At 39.2% G+C, this 20143-nt stretch overlaps 2 protein-coding genes and 2 long non-coding RNA genes across 5 annotated transcripts in view; 3 read left to right on the top strand and 1 right to left on the bottom strand.

Moving 5' to 3' along the window:
• Positions 1–2775, top strand: part of foxred1 (FAD-dependent oxidoreductase domain containing 1) — an 11504-nt gene extending 8729 nt beyond the window's left edge. Inside the window, exons 10-11 of the mRNA XM_071506452.1 lie at positions 91–195; positions 352–2775. Coding sequence (XP_071362553.1) covers positions 91–195; positions 352–606 — 360 coding nt within the window. The 3' untranslated portion in view covers positions 607–2775. The remainder of the gene's footprint in view (positions 1–90; positions 196–351) is intronic.
• LOC139637616 (uncharacterized) overlaps positions 1–15931 on the bottom strand; it is a 22126-nt gene extending 6195 nt beyond the window's left edge. For both annotated transcript variants that reach the window (XR_011694639.1, XR_011694640.1), the window contains exons 1-2: positions 15484–15931; positions 15230–15371 (exon numbers count right to left, since the gene is read on the bottom strand). This is a non-coding gene — a long non-coding RNA (uncharacterized lncRNA). The remainder of the gene's footprint in view (positions 1–15229; positions 15372–15483) is intronic.
• On the top strand, positions 3825–10183 carry LOC139637614 (ATP-sensitive inward rectifier potassium channel 1-like). The gene is made up of 2 exons (XM_071506453.1): positions 3825–6162; positions 7928–10183. The coding sequence occupies exons 1-2, from the start codon at positions 6146–6148 to the stop codon at positions 9063–9065; spliced, it is 1155 nt and encodes a 384-aa protein (XP_071362554.1). The 5' UTR covers positions 3825–6145; the 3' UTR covers positions 9066–10183.
• On the top strand, positions 15669–20143 carry LOC139637617 (uncharacterized). The gene is made up of 3 exons (XR_011694641.1): positions 15669–15808; positions 15955–15992; positions 19411–20143. It is a non-coding gene; the product is annotated as an uncharacterized lncRNA (long non-coding RNA).

Here is a 20143-nt window from a genome sequence, read left to right as displayed (position 1 = left end):
TGTTAAATCTCCAAGTTGTTTCCCCTCGTTGACCATTTCTACACCTAAGAATGAACAGTTTGATGGATGACCTCATTTGTCTCTCTTCAGGCGGAGGAGCCAGATATCAGTAATCTAGAGGTGGACCACCAGTTTTTCGAGGAAAAGATTTGGCCCAGTTTGGCCCATCGTGTTCCGGCTTTTGAGAAACTTAAGGTGAGGGTTGGGACACACGGTTCATTTACAAGTGAAACCAGATACAAATGAACTATGGGTCCATTTAAATTCACCTATTGGATTAAATTAATGTTTATATTGGATTTTATTTATGGTGCATTTGAAGCGCATCCTGTTCTGTCGTCTCCCCGTCAGGTGACCAGTGCCTGGGCAGGTTTCTACGACTACAACACCTTCGACCAGAACGGCATCATCGGTACGCACCCTCTGGTCACTAACATGTACTTTGCCACCGGCTTCAGCGGCCACGGCCTGCAGCATTCCCCCGCGGTGGGTCGTGCTGTGGCAGAACTGATCCTGGATGGAAACTTTCAAACGCTGGACTTGAGCGGACTCGGCTTCAGACGGATTCTGGTCGATGAGCCCATGCTGGAACGGAACATCGTGTAGAATCTGAAACCAACAAACTGTGGTCTTCTGTTCATGGCTGTGAACATTATTCCTATTCCTGTTGTACGAGAAGAGAACCGGCAGGATCAGTTGCTTCAGCAAACACAACATGTTCTCTTTTAAGTGTCAAGGACTTCTAAAAGCCAAAGCAATTATGATTCTTCATGGTCACACAGGCTTAGGTCTACAGAGGGATGATGATGATGATGATGATGATGATGATGAGGTGGATGGGTCAACAAAACATTGCACTTCAATATGTGACATCAGTGTTTGTTTCTTTCCTGTGAATTAGCCATAACGATGTCTCCCTGCAGCTTGAAGAAGTAGTCGACCAGAAGTGCGTTCACGTATTGATTGACACCTGAAAGCTCCCACTGCTGACGTTGGCCTTCTCTGATTGGTTGGACATAGTCATCTAGTCCCTCCCTAATAATTAATAATTATTAGGGAGGTGAGTCAACCACTGATGCAGTATAAACTGTAATAATCACCAAAATCCTGACTTCTGCTTTTCAGGCCTCCACTGAAGCTGGGTGTGTGGTGCCACTGTGCAATACATTTACAGTTCAGCAACAACTTTGTTTTCAGATGAGTTTATGCATGTACTTTACATTATGTATACTGTATTACAGTATAATGCAATCTGGTACAATAGCTTTACAATGTAATGTTCAGTTGTTGTTAAACCTCATTAACGTGTTGTATTGATTTACATGACACTGTAACTTATTTTTGTTGGTTTCTGGAACTTTTTACGGTTAAATTGGGTTTTATTACTGCATCATTCTACAAACCTCTGTCTGATTTACTCATTAATTATTTTGTATCAATAATTGCTGAGTATTCATATACATCAATGTGATCACATTTTATTATAATCAATATTTTTATAGAAAAACTGGCTTCAGTTGTGTCATTTTTGTTTTTCTGGGTGTTACTGCTCTTACAGATGAGAGATATTGTAAATTCATAGTACAACTAATAAATGAAAATGTAGCTGCCCGGCTGTGGAAGTTAAGAAAGGTATTCATAAATTTAAATTTTTTTGTAACTAAATAAATACTTCAGTTTGAAATTTAAAGAGATCTGAATACTGCTGCAAATTTAAAAAAACACTTTTCCATATCTAGCACTGAAAATCTTCATCTGTGGATTTATGTGGCTTCCTCTGACAGCGGAGGTGTTGTTTCGATTTCTTAAGAAGACTCAGAAACAAGAAAATGACAGAGTTTCCCTCAACATGATTTACAGTCAGGAAACCAAAATACCAGTATTTGATCTGCACATGAGGCTGGGTCTTCTAGTAACACGCGAACCCATGTAAAAATAAAGAGTTTGTCATATTTTACTTGTTTATATGTAGACAAACACAGCCTACACATTTAAACCCATATTTAACTTAGAACTAACAATGTCAGAGGGGAAGTATATAAATTCATACAGATGGTTTTCAAAGTGGAGCAACATAAAACATGACAGGTATTTCTGGGGTTAAGGTGTTGTATAGACACTGTGCACCAGATGGAGCCATTTCTGTGGGGATGTTTATGTCACGTAACTGGAGCATCTCCACACTTCACACATTCAACAAGGGAATTTATCTCAGCAAAATGTGATCAAAAAGTGATTATGTTAAGACATGAACGGTCTCTAAGAACAGGAACAGGCTGGATCCTGTATTTTTAAAGAACGTGTTTTAACGAAGGTGCCAAGGATGGATTCGTCTATTCTAAATATTTTTTTTTTTAATATGCCTTTCAAATTGAAGTATGAAAATGTCACACTGTAATGAAAATGCCATATTAAAATGTCAGTTGTAACTGAAAGATTATTAGTAATAGTCTAACCCAAAGGTAAGATAAGATGTTCTTGTAGAACATGAGTAATTAAAGGCACCTAAGTCAAGACCCTGACACTCTTATAATATGAATGTGTTTAATGTCCAGGATGCAGGCTGGATTAGTGAGGTGCATGCATATTAAACTGTGATGTCAGCTGGTCTGAGCCATGAGGTTAAAATGTTTATCCAATATTAGTGTTGACAAGCTTGGCTGATGAAGCCATCTAATTTAATACTGCAGCTCCACACATATTTATACTAAGGCTTTTAATCCTCTCCAGCTCAACGTAAATGGCAGATATGTTCATTAAAGCAGTGTCATTGTTTTTACACAGTCATGACTTTCTGTAAAGCCTGAAATTACAACATATAGGAAGTAGAAATTTGTAAGATGAATCTCCAAAAGGAGAGATTACTACATATTGGAATATATTTCTATCTTGCTTTGAGAACGGATTTTCAGGCTTCTTCAGTCTGTTTTTCTCAAATTACATCAGTGGTGGAAGAAATACTCACAACTTATACAACAATGTATAAGTACCTTTTTATAAGTAAATATCTTGCATTCAAAATCTGAAGTAAAAGTACAGAAATATTATCAGCAGAATACACTTAAGCATAGAAAATAAAAGTATCTGTTTTACAGAAAAATTAACCACATGCAGGGTTCACTGTTATGTTTGAAATTATTTGACATTTTGGGAAATTTGCTTTGTTGCTGAGAGTAAGATGATAACTGATACCACTCTCATGTTTGTATGATGAAGATGAAGCTGCAGTCAGCAGCCTGCTAACTTAGCTTAGCACAAAGATTGAAAGCAGGGGAAAACAGCCTAGCTCTGTCCAAAGGCAACAAACTCTGCTTACCAGCACCACTGAAGCTCAATGAGTCACACACTATATCTATTAGTTTAATCTGTACAAAAATCTAAGAATGAGAACAACAAATTGCAGTGTTACAGGGGGTTACAACATGATGAAAACATCAGATCTGCCCGGAGCAATGATGAAATTGGAACCTCTCTCAAAGATATACATGAAACAAACATAAATGTCGTATTTCCATCATGTTTTCTAGGTTGTTTTCCACCATTTGAGGTTTGACTGGTGCTGTTTCAATTACATAACAGCAGTGAATGAAAACATGCTTTATTTTGGTGAGTTTGCTGTTTCTGAAATTTGGTGAAAAGTTGTGCATTTGGATGAAAACCTGACTATAGACATCTGGAACAGGACAAGGGCCCCAACAGGACACAGCATTTGGGTCACAAAGGAAAAAGGGTAAAGTAACTGGTAACTGCTGCTGTCAGATAAATGTAGTGGAGTCAGTATTTCCCCCTGAGGTGTAGTGGAGTAGAAGTATAAAGTAGCATTAAATAGAAATACTCAAGTAAAGTATATGTGGCTTAAAAAAATACTTAAGCACAGTGTCTGACTCAATGCGCTTAGTTACATTCCAGCACTGAATAACATCATGCTCCTTTTTGATTTTACAAACGATTAAAAAGCCTTTTTGCATAGTTATCCCGATATGACACACAAACCGTTGTGGTTTTCTCTTGCAACTAAACAGCACTTTCTGAACCCCCCCGGCTCTGCCCAGATCACACATAGTGAGGCCAGCCTCCTCCACATCCCCCACATCTTCACTTCCTGTAATAAGGCGCCAGCAAAAACCAACATGTAAGAGTGAAACATGCAAAACACGGTCATTGGGAAAACCAAACCAACAGTTTTACTAGAGAAAAAGAATCCATCTTTACCTCTGAGGTTAATGTGAAAGCACAACTGTAAAAAAGCCCCTCATTCACTGATTCGAAAGCAAAGTTGGCTGCTGAAATCATACTCTGAAAGCAAGACTTGAGGTGACATGATAATCAAACTACAGAGAAGGTGCTAAAGTGGTTTATGTTTCAATTACAGAGACATAAGAAGTCTTATCTACCTTCACCAAGAAGCACTTCTGAGGTAAACTTTACCTCTTTTACAGCTCTGGCCACAACCGCAAAATTAAACTGTGTGGGCTGTAAAAACTGAAATGAACATCATTGAATCTGACAAGTCATCTTCTGAAATGTTACATTAAAACATTAAAGTTCAGATGACAAAAAAATTAAAACGACATTCCTCTTTGATGATTGAACTGTGACTTTGAATAAACATTTTAGCAGCTGTACAAATTGTGCATGCAACAATAGAAGACTGAGTTTAATGGGGATCTATGCACTCCTGAATGGGTGGGGTTCAAAATCACAGATTTCAACATGATTGTTTTTGTAATTGAGTAGCCTTTGTATTCACTTTCACATTTTGAGTACATTAGCACATTACATTAATTCTGATTGATAATTGTAATTACAGAATAAATAGAGTAGTGATTCTGGAGATGCTGCAGCAAAGCTAAAGTACTGCAAAAGTAGAGAGTGGGAAATGTTCTGTATCTCAAAAGGGAAATCTCCCTTTTCAGCTCAGAGTGCAGAATTAGCCATTAGCATTGAGCGATCTGGTCAGTTGGATTTTAATACAGTGGTGGATGGTTTTGCACAGAAACTGGTGAAGAAGAAATATCTCATCAGGCTTTATACCAGGCTTTGGTGTGTAACAAGTGAGAAAGCAGTGCAGAGTAGTTTTGAATAGAAAGTAGATGATACTTTAATATTTAAGTCTTGTATCAACTATTGGCATAGTTCATTATGCATTTAATTTTGCCTGCACACTGTAGTCATCAAATATGAATATGTTCTTCATCTATTAGTAGCCACACTGCTGACCAAACTTCTCCTTTGCAATGTAATGTGTGCAGTTCTTTAATTTACAGCTTGTGCTCAAAACACTTGTGTATTTACTGATGCACCTGTGCACCCGACCTGAGACTTACTACAGTAGCCTGAGAGATTCTTGCAGAGTTTCTGCAGTTGAATCAATACAGCAGGGACACTGTCTGCATCCTGAATCATCCCATCTTTCCACCATTTACATGCAACTAATGGCCTCTGCATCCATCACTGGGAGGCATCTTATCAATTCAAGAGCTGTCTCATATCATTAGAGATCATGGAAATATGAAAATGCTGCTTCTGCAGCCAGCAGGTTATGGCAAAGACACTCTGCCCCTGCAGCTCTTCATTCTGATGCAAATGTGAGGCAGCCTTGCAGGTTTGAGCGAGGGGGGGTTGGGGTGGGGGGGATGGGGACCAAGGGAAATGCAATTGAGGGATTTCTTTGTGAGGCCCGACGCAAATCCCAAATGTTCTCAGGGTTGAAAACAAAAACAGCATGGGTGCTCCTCCAGCCATGTTGGCCCCTTCAATAGATGCACCTACTGCCACACAAAAGCACTGAGGGCTTTCTCGCCCAACTGTGCCACAGGAATATTCCCCTCCTCGTGCTGGAAATGTACAGAAAACCAAGAACTGCAGCCATCATGACTCCAGCGAAGATCAATTCTCTGGTTGTATTATTAGATCTTTTCGTGGTGTGATGAAGGAAGTCGCCCTGTCCGCCAGGGAGAACTGACGCCCACTGAGAGATCTCTGGCTGGTTCCTGTGTCTGTGTGAAGCCAGTGTACATGGTGGCATGTGGCTGGGATTAAGAAATTTCACTGTGGATTAAAATCTTTCCAACGCCTCCATGGCTGCTTGCTAAAAGAAAGGAGTCTGAAGTTCCAGGAGAGGTCCAGTGAGCAGTCTGGGTCCATGGTCTCAGTCAGCAGGTACGTTCAAACAAATGTTCTGTTGTTTTTTTTCTATTGAGGGAGTAAAACTTTACTTTTACTAAACTTTCTGAGTGTGTTTTGAAGTTTTAAGGCATCTTTCTATTCACTTCTACAGGAGTGCAGACAAGTCAAATACCTATTCTAAACAGTACTTTATTAAAATCTAATTGTAAAGATGCTTCTGTCTTTGATTTTCTAGGATGTATGTAGGCAATAAGGATTTGGTTTAGTTCATTTAAGAAGTTCATTTAAGTTTTGTGTGATCAGAATCGTTATATTCTGGTAGAGAGCTGTTAACAAAAGATATAAAATAGATCATTTATAAAATCTTTATCAATCTGTGATAACAATTTAAAAAATGTGTTTTAGTGCCATTTTTTTTAAATTAGCAAGTTTCTTGAATCTATATCTTGAGTTTCATCAGCAGCTGTTATGTAACACTCAGAGTGCACACCCCACAGCACACACAGGTATAATAAATACTCTTAAATAACATACTACATTAATCTGCCTATACTGGACTTGCCACATGCTGTTGCAGGTCAGTGCTAAACAAATGTACTTTAATTGTATGATGAACACAGAAAATTAGATGCCATTGATTCACTGCCTGTTTATTTGCATGATTTATTGTCATACAAGTGAGTCTAGTAGTTATGATTTTACTGCAAAAAAAAACAAACAACAGAAACATCAGGAATATTGTAGTACTGAACTGCAGAACATGTAATCAAGCATTAACGCACCTGTCGTGTGTTGGAGCCTGTTTTCCCTTTGAATGGTGTTTTTTGTGTAGTGCTGGTTGAGGCTGGGGCTGTGGTTGGATTCAGGTTACAGGATATACCTATTTTTCTTAGTTTAAACAATTCAATGAAAAGACCAAAACCAGGACAGTATTAGTCCATCTCTCAGTAATTTCCAACTTCCCTACTCTGTCTGTGGTATTCAGCCAGAGGCCCATTACTTCCCACTAACGTTGCAATTTTTAGAAACAGGTCACAAATTTATTCAAATTTTTTAAAAAGGTTCAGTAATTTCCAAATATGCCTGGGTACTGTGGTGTTTCTCAGATTGTGTTTGTTTCGGGAGTATTTTTACTATTTTCATCTGTGGATTAATACAGATTTAGTGCAGTAGTGAGTATTTATAGCAGCAAGACTGTGGATGTGGAATTGAGTCAAAAGAAATAACATTGCCCGTTGCCCTTCATAAAGGAACATATCACCCAGTGTAACAGCGTGGATCACCGATGTGGCTGTAGTTTGTGGTGATAAAGGAGACAAGTGTTGGTTTTGGTCTTTTCATGGGATTTTTTTGACATAAACAAAATGTAGAATATCACAGACTTAAAGGTATGAGGACACAAATCGATAATGGACCCAGTCACGACACTGCAAAATCCTCTCGCCTAACTGTGTGAACATTATGAATTCAATAATCATCATCATCATCATCATCATCATCATCATCATCATCATCATCAAATTAATGAAAATATTCAATACGTTTTTTTACATAGACTGTTTAAAACTGAACCAGCTGCTCTCTTCTTCTTCCTTTTTATTCCCCCAGTAAATATTTTTTTCTTATCTGAACCAAGACTTAAAAGATAAGGGGTGTTGTTGTATGTTGAAAAGATTGTGAAGCCCTTTGAGGCAAATTTGTGACTTTTGGGAAAACTGACTTGACTGGTATTAGATATGTTTCTGCTCAAAATTACATGGATGTAGCTTTGCACTAATCTTGTGTTTGTTCCCAGCAGCTCCAGGATGTTCGAGCTGCTCCGGGGTCCCATGAAGCCAGCTGGACACCGAAACCGCAAAAGCCGCCTGGTCACCAAAGACGGGCGCTGCAACATTGAGTTTGGCAACATTGAATACAGTAACCACTTTGCATATGTAGTGGACCTCTGGACCACCTTTGTTGAGATCCGCTGGCGCTTTGTTCTCCTCCTGTTTGTAGCTTCATTCACAGGCAGCTGGTTTATTTTCAGCCTGCTGTGGTACTGGATCGCAATGAGCAACGGAGATTTGACTGGACAGAACCGTACAGATGGACACATCCAGTGTATAGACAATGTTAATGGCCTCACGACGGCATTCCTCTACTCCTTAGAGACCCAGACCACCATTGGGTATGGTGGCAGGGCACTGACTGGGCACTGTGCTGGCACAGTGGCTCTAATTATCATCCAGTCCTTAATTGGAGTTTTCATCAACTGCTTCATGTGTGGCGTCATCTTAGCCAAGATCTCCTTACCCAAAAAGAGGGCAAAGACTGTCACCTTCAGCAACACAGCTGTCATCTGTTTGAAGAAAGGCAGTCTGTGTCTCCTGATCAGAGTGGCCAACCTTCGAAAGACCTTACTGATTGGCAGCAAGATCTACGGCAAGCTGCTTAGGACAACAACCACACCAGACGGAGAGACCATCATTCTGGACCAGGTGGACATTGACTTTATGGTTGACGCTGGCAAGGATAACTTGTTTTTCGTTTGCCCTCTGACCCTCTACCACGTGATTGACAGATCAAGCCCTTTCTACGAGCTGTCAGCTGACACTCTCCCCCAGCAGGACTTTGAGTTGGTGGTCTTTTTGGATGGAACAGCTGAGTCTACCAGCTCTTCCTGTCAAGTCCGAACGTCCTACATCCCACAGGAGATTCAGTGGGGATACAGTTTTTTGCCCATCGTCTCCCGCACTAAGACAGGAAAGTATCGCGTGGATTTCTCAAACTTTTCCAAAAGTGTCCGGGTCACGACGCCACACTGCGTCCACTGCTTTGAGACCGACACAGACCAGAGAAAACACAATGGCCACAACCAGCAGAAGACTGGGATCGATAACTTGGGGTTCCAGGTGATTGAAATTGACGATTTTGTCGACAGCACTACGATGTGAATGAGGAAATGAACTCATTCTCAGATTGAAAGTGAAGCAAAGTGAATCAGGATGTAAGACATGAAGTGTGAAAAGGAACATGTTGATTTCCTTTCCAAAGTTTCACTATAAGTCAGACCGAAGAAATATTTGGTCACACTTCTTCCAGTGAACATCTGAATTACTGTGAACTCCTGAGGAGCAAAAACATTCAAAGTTGTTAAACTGTCTGGATAAAAATTAAGACATTGGCGAGAGCTAAGCTTCTCATTTCAATCAAAGCATATTTGGGACTTGTGACTTTGTCTAGGTAATGTGTGGAAGCCGGAGGAAGAGGGATTGAAGTTTTGACGTGTAGAAAATGAAAGGGGTAAAATGCTGGATGGCACAGTGGGTACTTCTTGAGGAGATTAGTGCTTGAGCCTGTTATAATGAAAAAGTGTGTGCTATAAAGGCCGGGGGAGGACACAAAAGTAGGACAGGCCTTTTGAGTTTTCTCATTATTCCTCCTAATTTGCTAACTTTATGCTGTTTTTTTGTCATGTTGACATTTCTTGTGTGCCTTGATAATTAGGAAACTGTGAATGTACCTGCTAAATGCAATGATTTTAATTGTGACCAGTCTACATTTTGTAGATCATACTGTTTAACACTAAAACTTGTTCTCAGGGAAAGTAACATATTTAGTTGGAATAAACCTTTTTTTCATAATGAATCAGCTTACTGTTGTTCTTTTGTTATTCTCCACACTCAATATGTTATCAGAATTTAGATTATCACGGTGTTTCCATTTTATGCACCTTTATACTGCTACTCCACCACATTTCAGAGGGAAATATCCTTCATCACTACTTTTATAGGTCCTAGTTATTTTACAGAGTAAGATTTCATGCACAGTGAGGTAAAACAAGATAACATGAGATAAATGTTGATCCCACACAAGAAAAATGAAGTGTCTCAGCAGAAATACAAGAACAAATGCACACTGTAGATAAACAACCAGGATAACATATACACTCAGTGGCCACTTTATCAGGTAGACCTGTAGAAATCTGTTGAAATTCAATACAACTGCTCTGCCACAAATTCTCCTTCTAATCTGTCATTTCGACATTGTAAGAATTATTTTGTTTCAACTTATTATTTATATGTTTTAATTTACTTAATCACAAATGCAGCTGCAGAAAAGAGAAAACAAACAATCCAGAGGCAAAGGAACAAACACAACATGAAAATAATGAAAGAAAACAAATAATAAAGGGTGTGTAAATAATAAGAGTAGATAAATTAATAAGAACAGAGTGACATTAACACTCACTTTTCTGTTTAATTCTGTTTTACAGGCAAAACACTATATATCACTATAACAATTATTACTGGCGCATTAGTGTTTAAGCAGCATTTTGATACTGTAGCTGGGTCTGGGTTGAGCTAATTTCACATTGTGCTGTTGGTTCTTTAACAATATGTAATATTTTCTTCTTATTTATCTATTTACTTATTATAAATAAAGTTAACAAGTTGCTAATGATGTCAGATAAATTTAGCAAAAGTAAGTAAAAAACATATAAAAAGTACAAGTATCAAAAACAGGTACTTGTGTATAGTACTTGGGTAAATGTATTTAGTTACATTTAACCACTGGAAGATACTACAGGCGAGTGAGAAAAGAAAAACCAACATTAAGTGTCTTAGTAAGGTGTTGGGCTGCTACATGCTGCCAGGAAAAGCCTCAGTGCTGCAGAATAATGCTGATGAAGCTACAGATTTAAAACATCTATGCTTGTTTACATTTATGGCCACGATGCTTCCAACAGAGGCTGTGTTGTTCTCACTGTTAAGCAAGAGATGAACTAAAGGGTACTAAGGTCATATTAAAGAAGCATTAAGAGATTTCCAGTGCAACTACACTGCACACATTGTTAGTAGGTATACAGTACACTGTAACTACCAGCTGATGTCATGATAGAGGGTTCATCAGCTTGTTCAGACGCGTGGTTTCCTGAGCAGACACAGTGGTCAGACTGTTGAGGTTTGCAGCTGTTTACATGAAATACACTTAATTTATTTTACTGGGACCATCCACTAAGTATAAATACTGCTCTTTCAAATTAAGAGCACCGATGCTCCTCATCTGTGGAAACTGAATGTGTGACATAACTGAAAGTCTCCTTTAGATTTGCATTACACTGCGATGACAAAATAAAAGTAAACTCAGTAAATTCCTGCTTTTAATGTTAATGAAACGAAAATAAAAGTATGGAAGAAAACTCTCATGCATGTGGACCCTTCAAACCAACTAACAGCCACAAACAAAACGCTTTTTTTTTTTTTTTGCTTTTGCACAAAAGCTTATCATATTTGTAGCAGTTCATATCCCAATATTCATGAGAAATGATGATAAAATCTTGTTTGTGAACAAAATGAGTGAATAACTTTGTATTTTTAAAGGGTAGCACTTTTAATAGTTTTTAAAGTAGTTAAAAATGTAGCTGCATTCACCAGCTGTCACCTGCTTATACTTCTGTACTTTTATAGTTTTACTCAAGTAAAACATTTCACACACAGTTCAAACGTAAACATTGCACTTTTTACTCGTTTACATTTATTTGATGCATTTGGTTACACTAATATTTTACATAAACATATGACTGCATATCAACATATAAAATATGATCCAGTTTTTATAAATAACACTCATTTTTTACTTATTGATGATCAACTAATGGTTTTGGTTCAAAAATAAAAAAAGCTTCTCAAAAGCTAATATCTTATGTCATAGTCTTTGATGGCTGAAGTCTTTAGGTTTTATACTGTAGTTTGGACAAAAAAAGAATACAGATATCACTTTAGGTTGAGGGAAGTCGTGATGGGCATTTTTAACCGTTTGATGACAATTTGTCATGACTTTGTATAATGTAATTAAAACGAGCTCATATTTGACCAAGAAAACTGAAATGCTTCTTACATGTTTATGCATCAGTACTGATAATCGTATAATATAACATGTAAAACACTAACAGCAGCTTATCTTACCAATTACTTTTGATATTTTGCTGATAATACCTCTGTTTACTTCACCGACTTTTGTATTTTTACATTGCTGTATTTCTACTTTTACCACAGCAGTTTTTTATTTTCAGTCTTAGAGGGAATAAAAGTATTCAGTAAGACAGCGGGGGCTCATCCTGATGATTCAGTGGGGTAAGACTTGTATCATGTAAACGCAACCTCCCTGCTTGTTACTCACCACAGTCTCTGTCTCTCTCCACTATTACATAAAGGCAGTAAACAAAAAACAAAAACAATTTCTAAAAAAAGCTGTGACAGCTGGCCTGGTCACTAGAGAGCATCAGAGTGCTACTGTAGATTTGCATAATTCACATAAAAATATTATGATAAACAATTAATTCTGCAATAAAGATGTTTTTCCAAACTGTCCCAGTTCTGCCAGCAGTCTCTCTTTCATATGCGCAAGCATGTTTGAAAAGGTTCAGCCTACAAACTTTTGATGTTCCCACTTTTCCCCAGTGCCCTGCAGTTTACGGATGACAGCAGACAGCAGCAACAAAACAACCCCTGATAAAAACCATCTACAGCATCATGTCAGAGTGATGGACCTTGTTATTTAGCAGCAGTGTGTCTCTGAGGGTGTTCTTGCAGGGCGTTAGGTTGTTCATTTAAGACTGGCTCTAACATTTTTGTCAGCAAGGCAGAGTCTTCTGAAATGGCTTTCATCCCATTTGGATTTACATAGGGCAAGTTAACTGGGCTTCATCTGCATAACAACGAACAGAACTGTTGAGAGGGATTGGCACAGTGAGTCTGAAGCAGCTGAAAAGAAAAAAATAAGCCAGATGGAGATGAGAGGACTGAGTGGAGGATACAGCAGTATTTGTTCATCTGAAAGAGCCAAGGGCTGGTATACTGATAACAATCGCACTTTATCCCCCATGTGATGAAAAAAGGGTAAATATACACTCCACACTGTAAGTATTTGGACTGCTACACAGTTTTCCAGGCTCTGCATTTCAGCACATTTGATTTGAAATAAAACAATGGATGCTACATTATAGAAAGAACCGTGTGGGAGATACAGCTGTTTTTGGATGGATAACAGGTAGGTACAGACAACAAATTACTGCACGCCGGTAGCAGGTCTCTAGGTAAAAAAAATCAGGGATATAAACAGTCTTAAACCAACTGCTGTAAATTGTTGGTTTAAGAACTGGTTGGGATAATAAGGTAAATGGGAACAGGTGTGTGAGTGGGCAGGGAAACTCAAATGGGAATAGACGACAGATGAGCAGCTGAGTGGGACAGGGAGGAAAGTTTGAGGACATCTGATGAGGTGGATTGTGAGTGACAGGAAATGGAAGCCAAAATAAACAGGGCTGAGACAGGAATCGTGACAGTTGGGATGGTGCCCAAAGACGAATCGCTTCTAACACATAGTTTCCAAAGTTTAAAGGTTCAAAAGTAATTGGACAGATACAGATAAAGTCAAATAAACTCATCATATTCACCGTTTTTTTTTATTCTATTGAAGTTTGCAATGTCTTCAACCCACAGACATCAGCAGATGCTTTGTCTTCCCCGGTGATGCTCTCCCAAGCTTTCAATGCAGCCACCTTCACTTCTGACTTGTTGTGGAATCAATCTGTGTTTAGTCTGATTTTAAACAGGTGGATTGAGATCAGGTGATAGACTCAGCCAGTGGAAGATATTCCACCTCTTCACCCTGAAAAGCTCTCTGGTTGTTTTGGCCGTATGTTCGGGATCGTTGTCCTGCTGACAGATGAAATTCTGTGCAGTGAGTTTTGATGCAGAACTAAAGAAGAACTGAACAAGCCTCTTCAAATATCTACAATCAGCAAAGTCCACTTTGCCCTTGATTGAACTCTTTTTTTTTGGATAACCATGATCAACCATAAACCATGATAATTGAAAATCTTTCTTTTGGTATGTTTTGTAAACTACAACCTTGCCTTTCTGTTTTTAATCTAGTTCGGCAACGATAGGCATAGAAACCCCACTGAAATGTCAAAAAGCACAGGTCGATTGGGAAATAACTTTTTTACAGTGATATGCCTCATGATTTCTGAATTATTCAATGTTTTGTTGGAAGACTTTCCCATAGAAAGGAATGGTGGAACTGTTCAAATTCTTGAAAACTTTCTCCTCTTTGGAATTCAACTGCTTCAGCATACTTTTAGCTAGACTTCCTCTCAACTTTAAATGGGTCCCAAGTTATTAAACTTGTAATTGGCTTTTTGATATCTTTAAAAACTTTTGATTTATCGCAGTTTCTGTTTTATAACTTTTTTTGATTTTAATGGGTGTCCATGGGAGGTGGCTCAAAAAAATATCTGTTTAACTTGTCCTCACGGCCACAAATTTCACTCTACATACATGATTTTTTCCCAGAACGTAGGCAAATTCGTCCTTTTTCATACAATGTGACGACCAAGGCACAGTGACTCACAGAATTTGCACTATGAGCTTCAAAGTGGCACGAGTACCATCCAACTTTCCCATTCTGTCCGATGTTGACTGACACAAGAAAATAAGTAAAACAAGGAGCGGGCCTTTTTTAAAATCACTACACATGCTTTTCACACCAGAGACAAATATTTTATATCACTGTGTTCAGCAGAATCTCCTCTCTCAGAAAATATGAAGTGGTTTATGTGACAGGAGTTAATGCTCTTTGACCAGATTTTAGAGGTGTGTCTCACCAGAATCCCTGATTTTAACCAACCACACATTTAAATGCACAAATAAACAGACACATACACAGAGGCGCACAAAAATACACACTCACACAAACATATGAACAACCTGGTACCAGCACAGCTACAGCCTAGAGCACCATTTATCCATTTATCATTGTAGTTTAGCTCCAGCTGTTCCTGAAACTATGCAGTTTAGCTGTGAGGAAAGTTACTCAGACAGAAACTAGAACTAGTCTTATTCAGCCTTTTTCTATACATTCATAATTTCCTGTAAAAACTTATTTCAAACAGCTCACAAATCCTTTTCACAATCTTAATACATTTCTTTTATGCACACAGTGAGATAAGTTTGGTCAAAGAAAATAAACTGGTTTAAACAATATATAGTTCAAATCAGTGGCGCCCTGTACCACAGCACCCATAAAAAATATTGACGGGATCAAAACATACCTTTTCATGACCGTGGGAGTAGCAAATCTCTCTTGAATCCAGGGCTTGTTCTCTCTCATGATTTTGTCTTTCCTGTGATGAATATCTCTCTGCTGCATCCTGCTGCTCTCTGCCTGGACAGCTTCACCTTTCTGCTTCCTGTCTGAAGACGTTTTAGGATTACTCCCCAAAACTGACACTAAACACATCAAATGTGCAGTATGGAGGAAAAATATCTAAAAAATCACTTGTATGGTAATCTTCAGCGTATTTACCATTAACTGATTAACTGTAGATTCTCGTATTTTCCAGCCTCAGCGTTGTAGCTGTGTTTGCTAGCTGTAGCTAGCTGTAGCTAGCAAACACAGAGACGCGGGAACTTCAGTCTTAAGGAGTCATGGCGTCGCACTGCTACTTTCTCAGCTACACTGCTAATTGCTAACTAGCTAGCTAACATGACCCTTTACCACGTTGTTATTATTTAACCATGACAACAAAGATCGTCTACTGTTGAGGAAGTATTTGTTTTAAACTAAATCACGACCTCTTCCTAAACCTAACCAAGCTGTGACTATTATTACGGTAACCATGGCGACAAAGGTAGGTGTGGCGCTCTTGGTACAGTCCGCCTGTTTACTGTTGTTACCATGACAACCAAGGCGCGGCGTCTGTCCCAATGGCTGGGCGCAATGCTAATGCTAATACTATGCTAACTTATGCTGCTAGCTAGCTCTAGCTGGCGACAGCCAGAGCTTCAGTCAGCGGGTTGTCCAACCATACATATGTACGTAAGTATCTCTGTGACTATGCTATGCTAGCTTTTTTTTTCTCAAGCCCGAAATTTGATATTTAGTGGTCACATCCTGTACTGTATAGGTCTCTAAAAGCCTGATTATGTATGAGGTTCAAATGGTTTGATTATTTAAATCTGAAAATAAGTCGCCATAAGAACACCTTTAGGGAATTTCTTCAAATGAGCTAAAAAGTGTTCACCTAGACTCAATGCTCAAGGGCAACCTGGTTAGGTTTGGTGGCTAAAGGTCAAAGGTCAAGGTCCTCACAAAACATATTTTTGGTCTTGTGAATGTGGGGCCCACTCAGGTCAGAACTGTTCAGGTCAAGCTAGCTGCTTGCTAATGCTAATGCTAGCAGCTAACAAGCTAGCAGGAGGAGATAAATGAGTAAAAACAGGATCATCAAGTTTCTTACAGTTCATCATCATAAGTAATGAAAACATTCACTTAATCCATCCAGGAGTTGTAGAGAAATTTCACTAGAAACCAGAAATGGGAGCCTCATGGTGGCGCTAAAGGAAACTTCAGGTGATCATCAACATCAGTTCGGTTTGTCATCTGGGGACCATGAATGTCTAAAATTAGCCTTTGGATTCATGGAAGTTTAAACTATTTAAGTGACTTCACTAGTTTAATTAATTAATTAGCATGTGCTGCTGACATCCAAACACAGAGGGCATTTTTGTTTTCTGTTGATATTTCAGTTGCATCATGAATTGAAATGAGTCTTGGTTTTCTCTTACAGAGTAGGAATCTTCTGACTTAGAATCACACAAAAGTTATTTATGCACACCTGTGGGCAATATAGACTCTACCAGTAACATGATACTTCAGGACTGAGGCAGGAAACATTATGTTAACACAGCAAGACTGAGCAGCTTGAACTGAAACAACTATTACAGGACCTGCCTGCTGTGAGGTAACAGTGATAACCACTTAGCAACTGTGCTGCCTTTTAATTAACTATTAGATTATTAATTAATTAGTGTAGCTAATGAAACCAACTTTCATTTAGGACCTATTTCTGCTGTGTAATTACCACTGCTTTCATTTTTTAGCAGCTCACCAACAACCTTCAGCTCACAATAAAGCTGAAGCGGCGTCAGCCTGTTCAAAACACTGTGCAGTATATTATAAACGTCCTCCACAAAACCACCAGATTTGACTGCATATTGTTAAATTTTATACACCCAGCAGCTACTAGTTCTCAGCTCCACACCTCTGAGATGAACTGTCAGTGAACGTAACGTGCAGCATCAGAGCCAGACACTTTCTTGGCTGACATAACAACTTGCTGACGGACACATTGTGCTTACATACAGTATCATTGTCCTTTGGCTAAAGTGTTGGCAAACAGTTGCTCATTTACACCTCTCGCAGACACAGAGCATGTTACCATTCATTTTAAATCATGTTTCTGTCCATTGGACAAATACAAGTCCAATGTATAGTCTCCTTTTAGAGCCGGTTTGGTCTTTAGAAAAATATCTGGCTCTTCAGCTGCAGATGTGTGTGTGGTGAAGAGATTTGGAAATTTTAAAATCCTCTGTCTCGTTAAATCTTCTGAGACAGAGTAAAGAAAATGTTGCATAAGCCCCCTTACACTATTGTTCTTGAAATTATGTCTCCACTCACAATAGATTCAACACACACACACACACACACACACACACACACACACACACACACACACACACACACCAGTTTGTGCTCACTGTGCTTCACTAAATCAGATGTTCAGGCGGCGTCTCTGTCGACCAGCTGGTCAGCTGCCAGCAAAAATGTTCATCATATTTGTTGTTTAGCAGCTTCTCAGCCGCACTGAGAGAAGCTGAGTACGGTCTAATGTACTTGATATAAATATTTTAGCATGATTTTTGCCCAGCTGTTTCCTAAAGACTGGTTCAATACTGTCCCACAGGAAGTGCCGCATATATAAGAAATATATGTCTGAAAGTTTCTTTGTGTCTAGGCTGGTGGAACATATAGAACATAAAACATAAAGTTTCCCCTGAATGACATGACGTACGAAGCCCAAATCACATAGAAATTGTTCAGGATGAAGCTGTTTTACTGGTTTTTGTTTCACTTCAGAGAACAGACGAGGTCGCCGAGCTCGGGGTCACCACAGGGGTCTGTGAATGGTCATGAGTTTCTCTCCCAGCGGGGCCAGTTATACAAACCAGTGACCCTCTAGTTGCACACCTGCTGCCTTTGAGACAAGTGCTTTTAATCTTTCCCCATCTAACAGTTATTGCCTCTGTAAATCTGAACTAATGTGACACTCAGCCTCGAGCTTTACTTTTATAGTTTGCCTTCGGTAAAACGGAATTCATGGACAGGTTTACTGGTGATGGCTTTGATTTGCTCCCCTCTGTGTTATTGTCTTATTTAAATATAGTGTGCTCTTCGCTGAATCATGTGGCAAATGTTAACCACAAGTGCGTGTACTGTACATTCATGCATCAGCTCTTCTGAGGTCTGGATTTCTGGAGAGCTGTGTGCAGACACTGAGGCTTAGCTCGCTGCTGTAGGGTCAGTAAAACCCTCCAAATTGTAGGCCTGCCTGCTCGTTAAACTGCAGAGCCTTATTGTCTTTTTCTACATGTGTTAAACACAAAACATGTGACGTGTTGTCGTGGAGGTTTTGGGGTTGTTTTAAGGCACATTTGATGGAGCTGACAGCTGACAACTTGTCCAACACTGTAGAGTGTAAACGTATGAAGAACATGACTCGGACTCACAACAAACTTTTCAAACAAGAATCTAAATTGATGCCGCAGAACTGGAGATATTGTATTTTTTCATTCCACACATTCTTCTTGTCAAAATTTGGCATCTATATTACCCACAATGCAACTAGATTGCCCACAGTTCTGTGAAAGGCTTGGGTTTGTTATGTTAGAGCTGCCTAATGTAGCCTGAGCAGAGCTGCAGAGATGAGGACTTTTTCCACAGTTAAACTTGTCGCTGACTCAAGTGACATCACTTGAGGACAATAAGCCTGTGAATATTCTCATTTGTCCAGGTCATAGTATCTCAAAGGAGTTTTAAATTGAAAGCAACTTGTTATTTGTCTAGGAAGAAGTTTCACCTCTCATCCAAGAGGCTTCATCAGTTCTTTCTCGCACCTGACCAGGCTGGGACCGGTCCCAGTTGCTTTCGATTTAAAACTCCTTTGAGATCACTTGAGGACATTATCAGTTCCTTCTGGAGACATAAAACCCCTTTTTTTTAACATGAAGCTCAGCCTAAGTTCAGTCAGGAGGACTATCTTTGTGCCTCATCCATTCATAATTCTCTCTCTCAGCCCACTTCCTGTGATCAGTGGTGTCAGATCAGATTTCACCACCAGCCAATCACCTTGTTGCCGTCTAACCTTAAAATCTGCTCTCCTCTCTTCTGCAGTCAGCTGTCATTTCAGTGACAGCCGTCATATCCAGTACGAGGTCGAGCTCATCAGAGTCCACTCCTCATCACTTCCAGGTCTCTTCCCACCACCACCACCACCACCACCACCACCAGTGTATAGACCTGTTTTCACACCATGATGTGGTAAAATCCCCTAATCTTCATCTTTTGTTTTGCACATGGGAATAAAGTTTTGTTGAATGATTCAGAATGGAGTCTCTCCTGATTCAAATGCAATACTATTCCCTAAGACCTGTAACCATCGGTGGCGTTCCCCTTTAATCATCTAAGATCCCCTCAAATTAATCCTGTGACCACTTCTGGGGTCCCGACCCATATGTTGGGAACCTGTCTCCTTGCTACTTAGCAGTAATTTTATTTCATTTTATTTCAGTCACATTTTAGATGTTTTTGCTGCTTCCTCTGTTCAGCTCTGAGGTATATGTGACTTCTCCTGTGTATTTATAACCTACTTAACTTTTCGTGAAGTGCTTCACAACTCACATTTTGAACAGCAGCACAGCACATAAATAAATATTTATTTCCATCACTTAGTTTAGACAGTGTTGACAGGGTGTATCCACACAGAAGCTGTTGTGTTATATAAAGATAATAAGTACAGCCTTATCCTGTCCATCACACAAACCCTACTGACCAGACTGAAGCATTTTCATCTTTAACAAGACGCTGTGACTCCAAAGCTTCATTGTGGCCTGTTGGTTGAAGAGTC

This window comes from Trachinotus anak, unplaced genomic scaffold (assembly GCF_046630095.1).
Source record: "Trachinotus anak isolate AG129_WGS33_773 ecotype Australia unplaced genomic scaffold, CSIRO_AGI_Tana_v1 ptg000020l, whole genome shotgun sequence".
NCBI classification, from domain to species: domain Eukaryota; kingdom Metazoa; phylum Chordata; class Actinopteri; order Carangiformes; family Carangidae; genus Trachinotus; species Trachinotus anak.
Note: the sequence above shows the minus strand (reverse complement) of the source record. Positions and strands in the feature narration are given on the sequence as shown.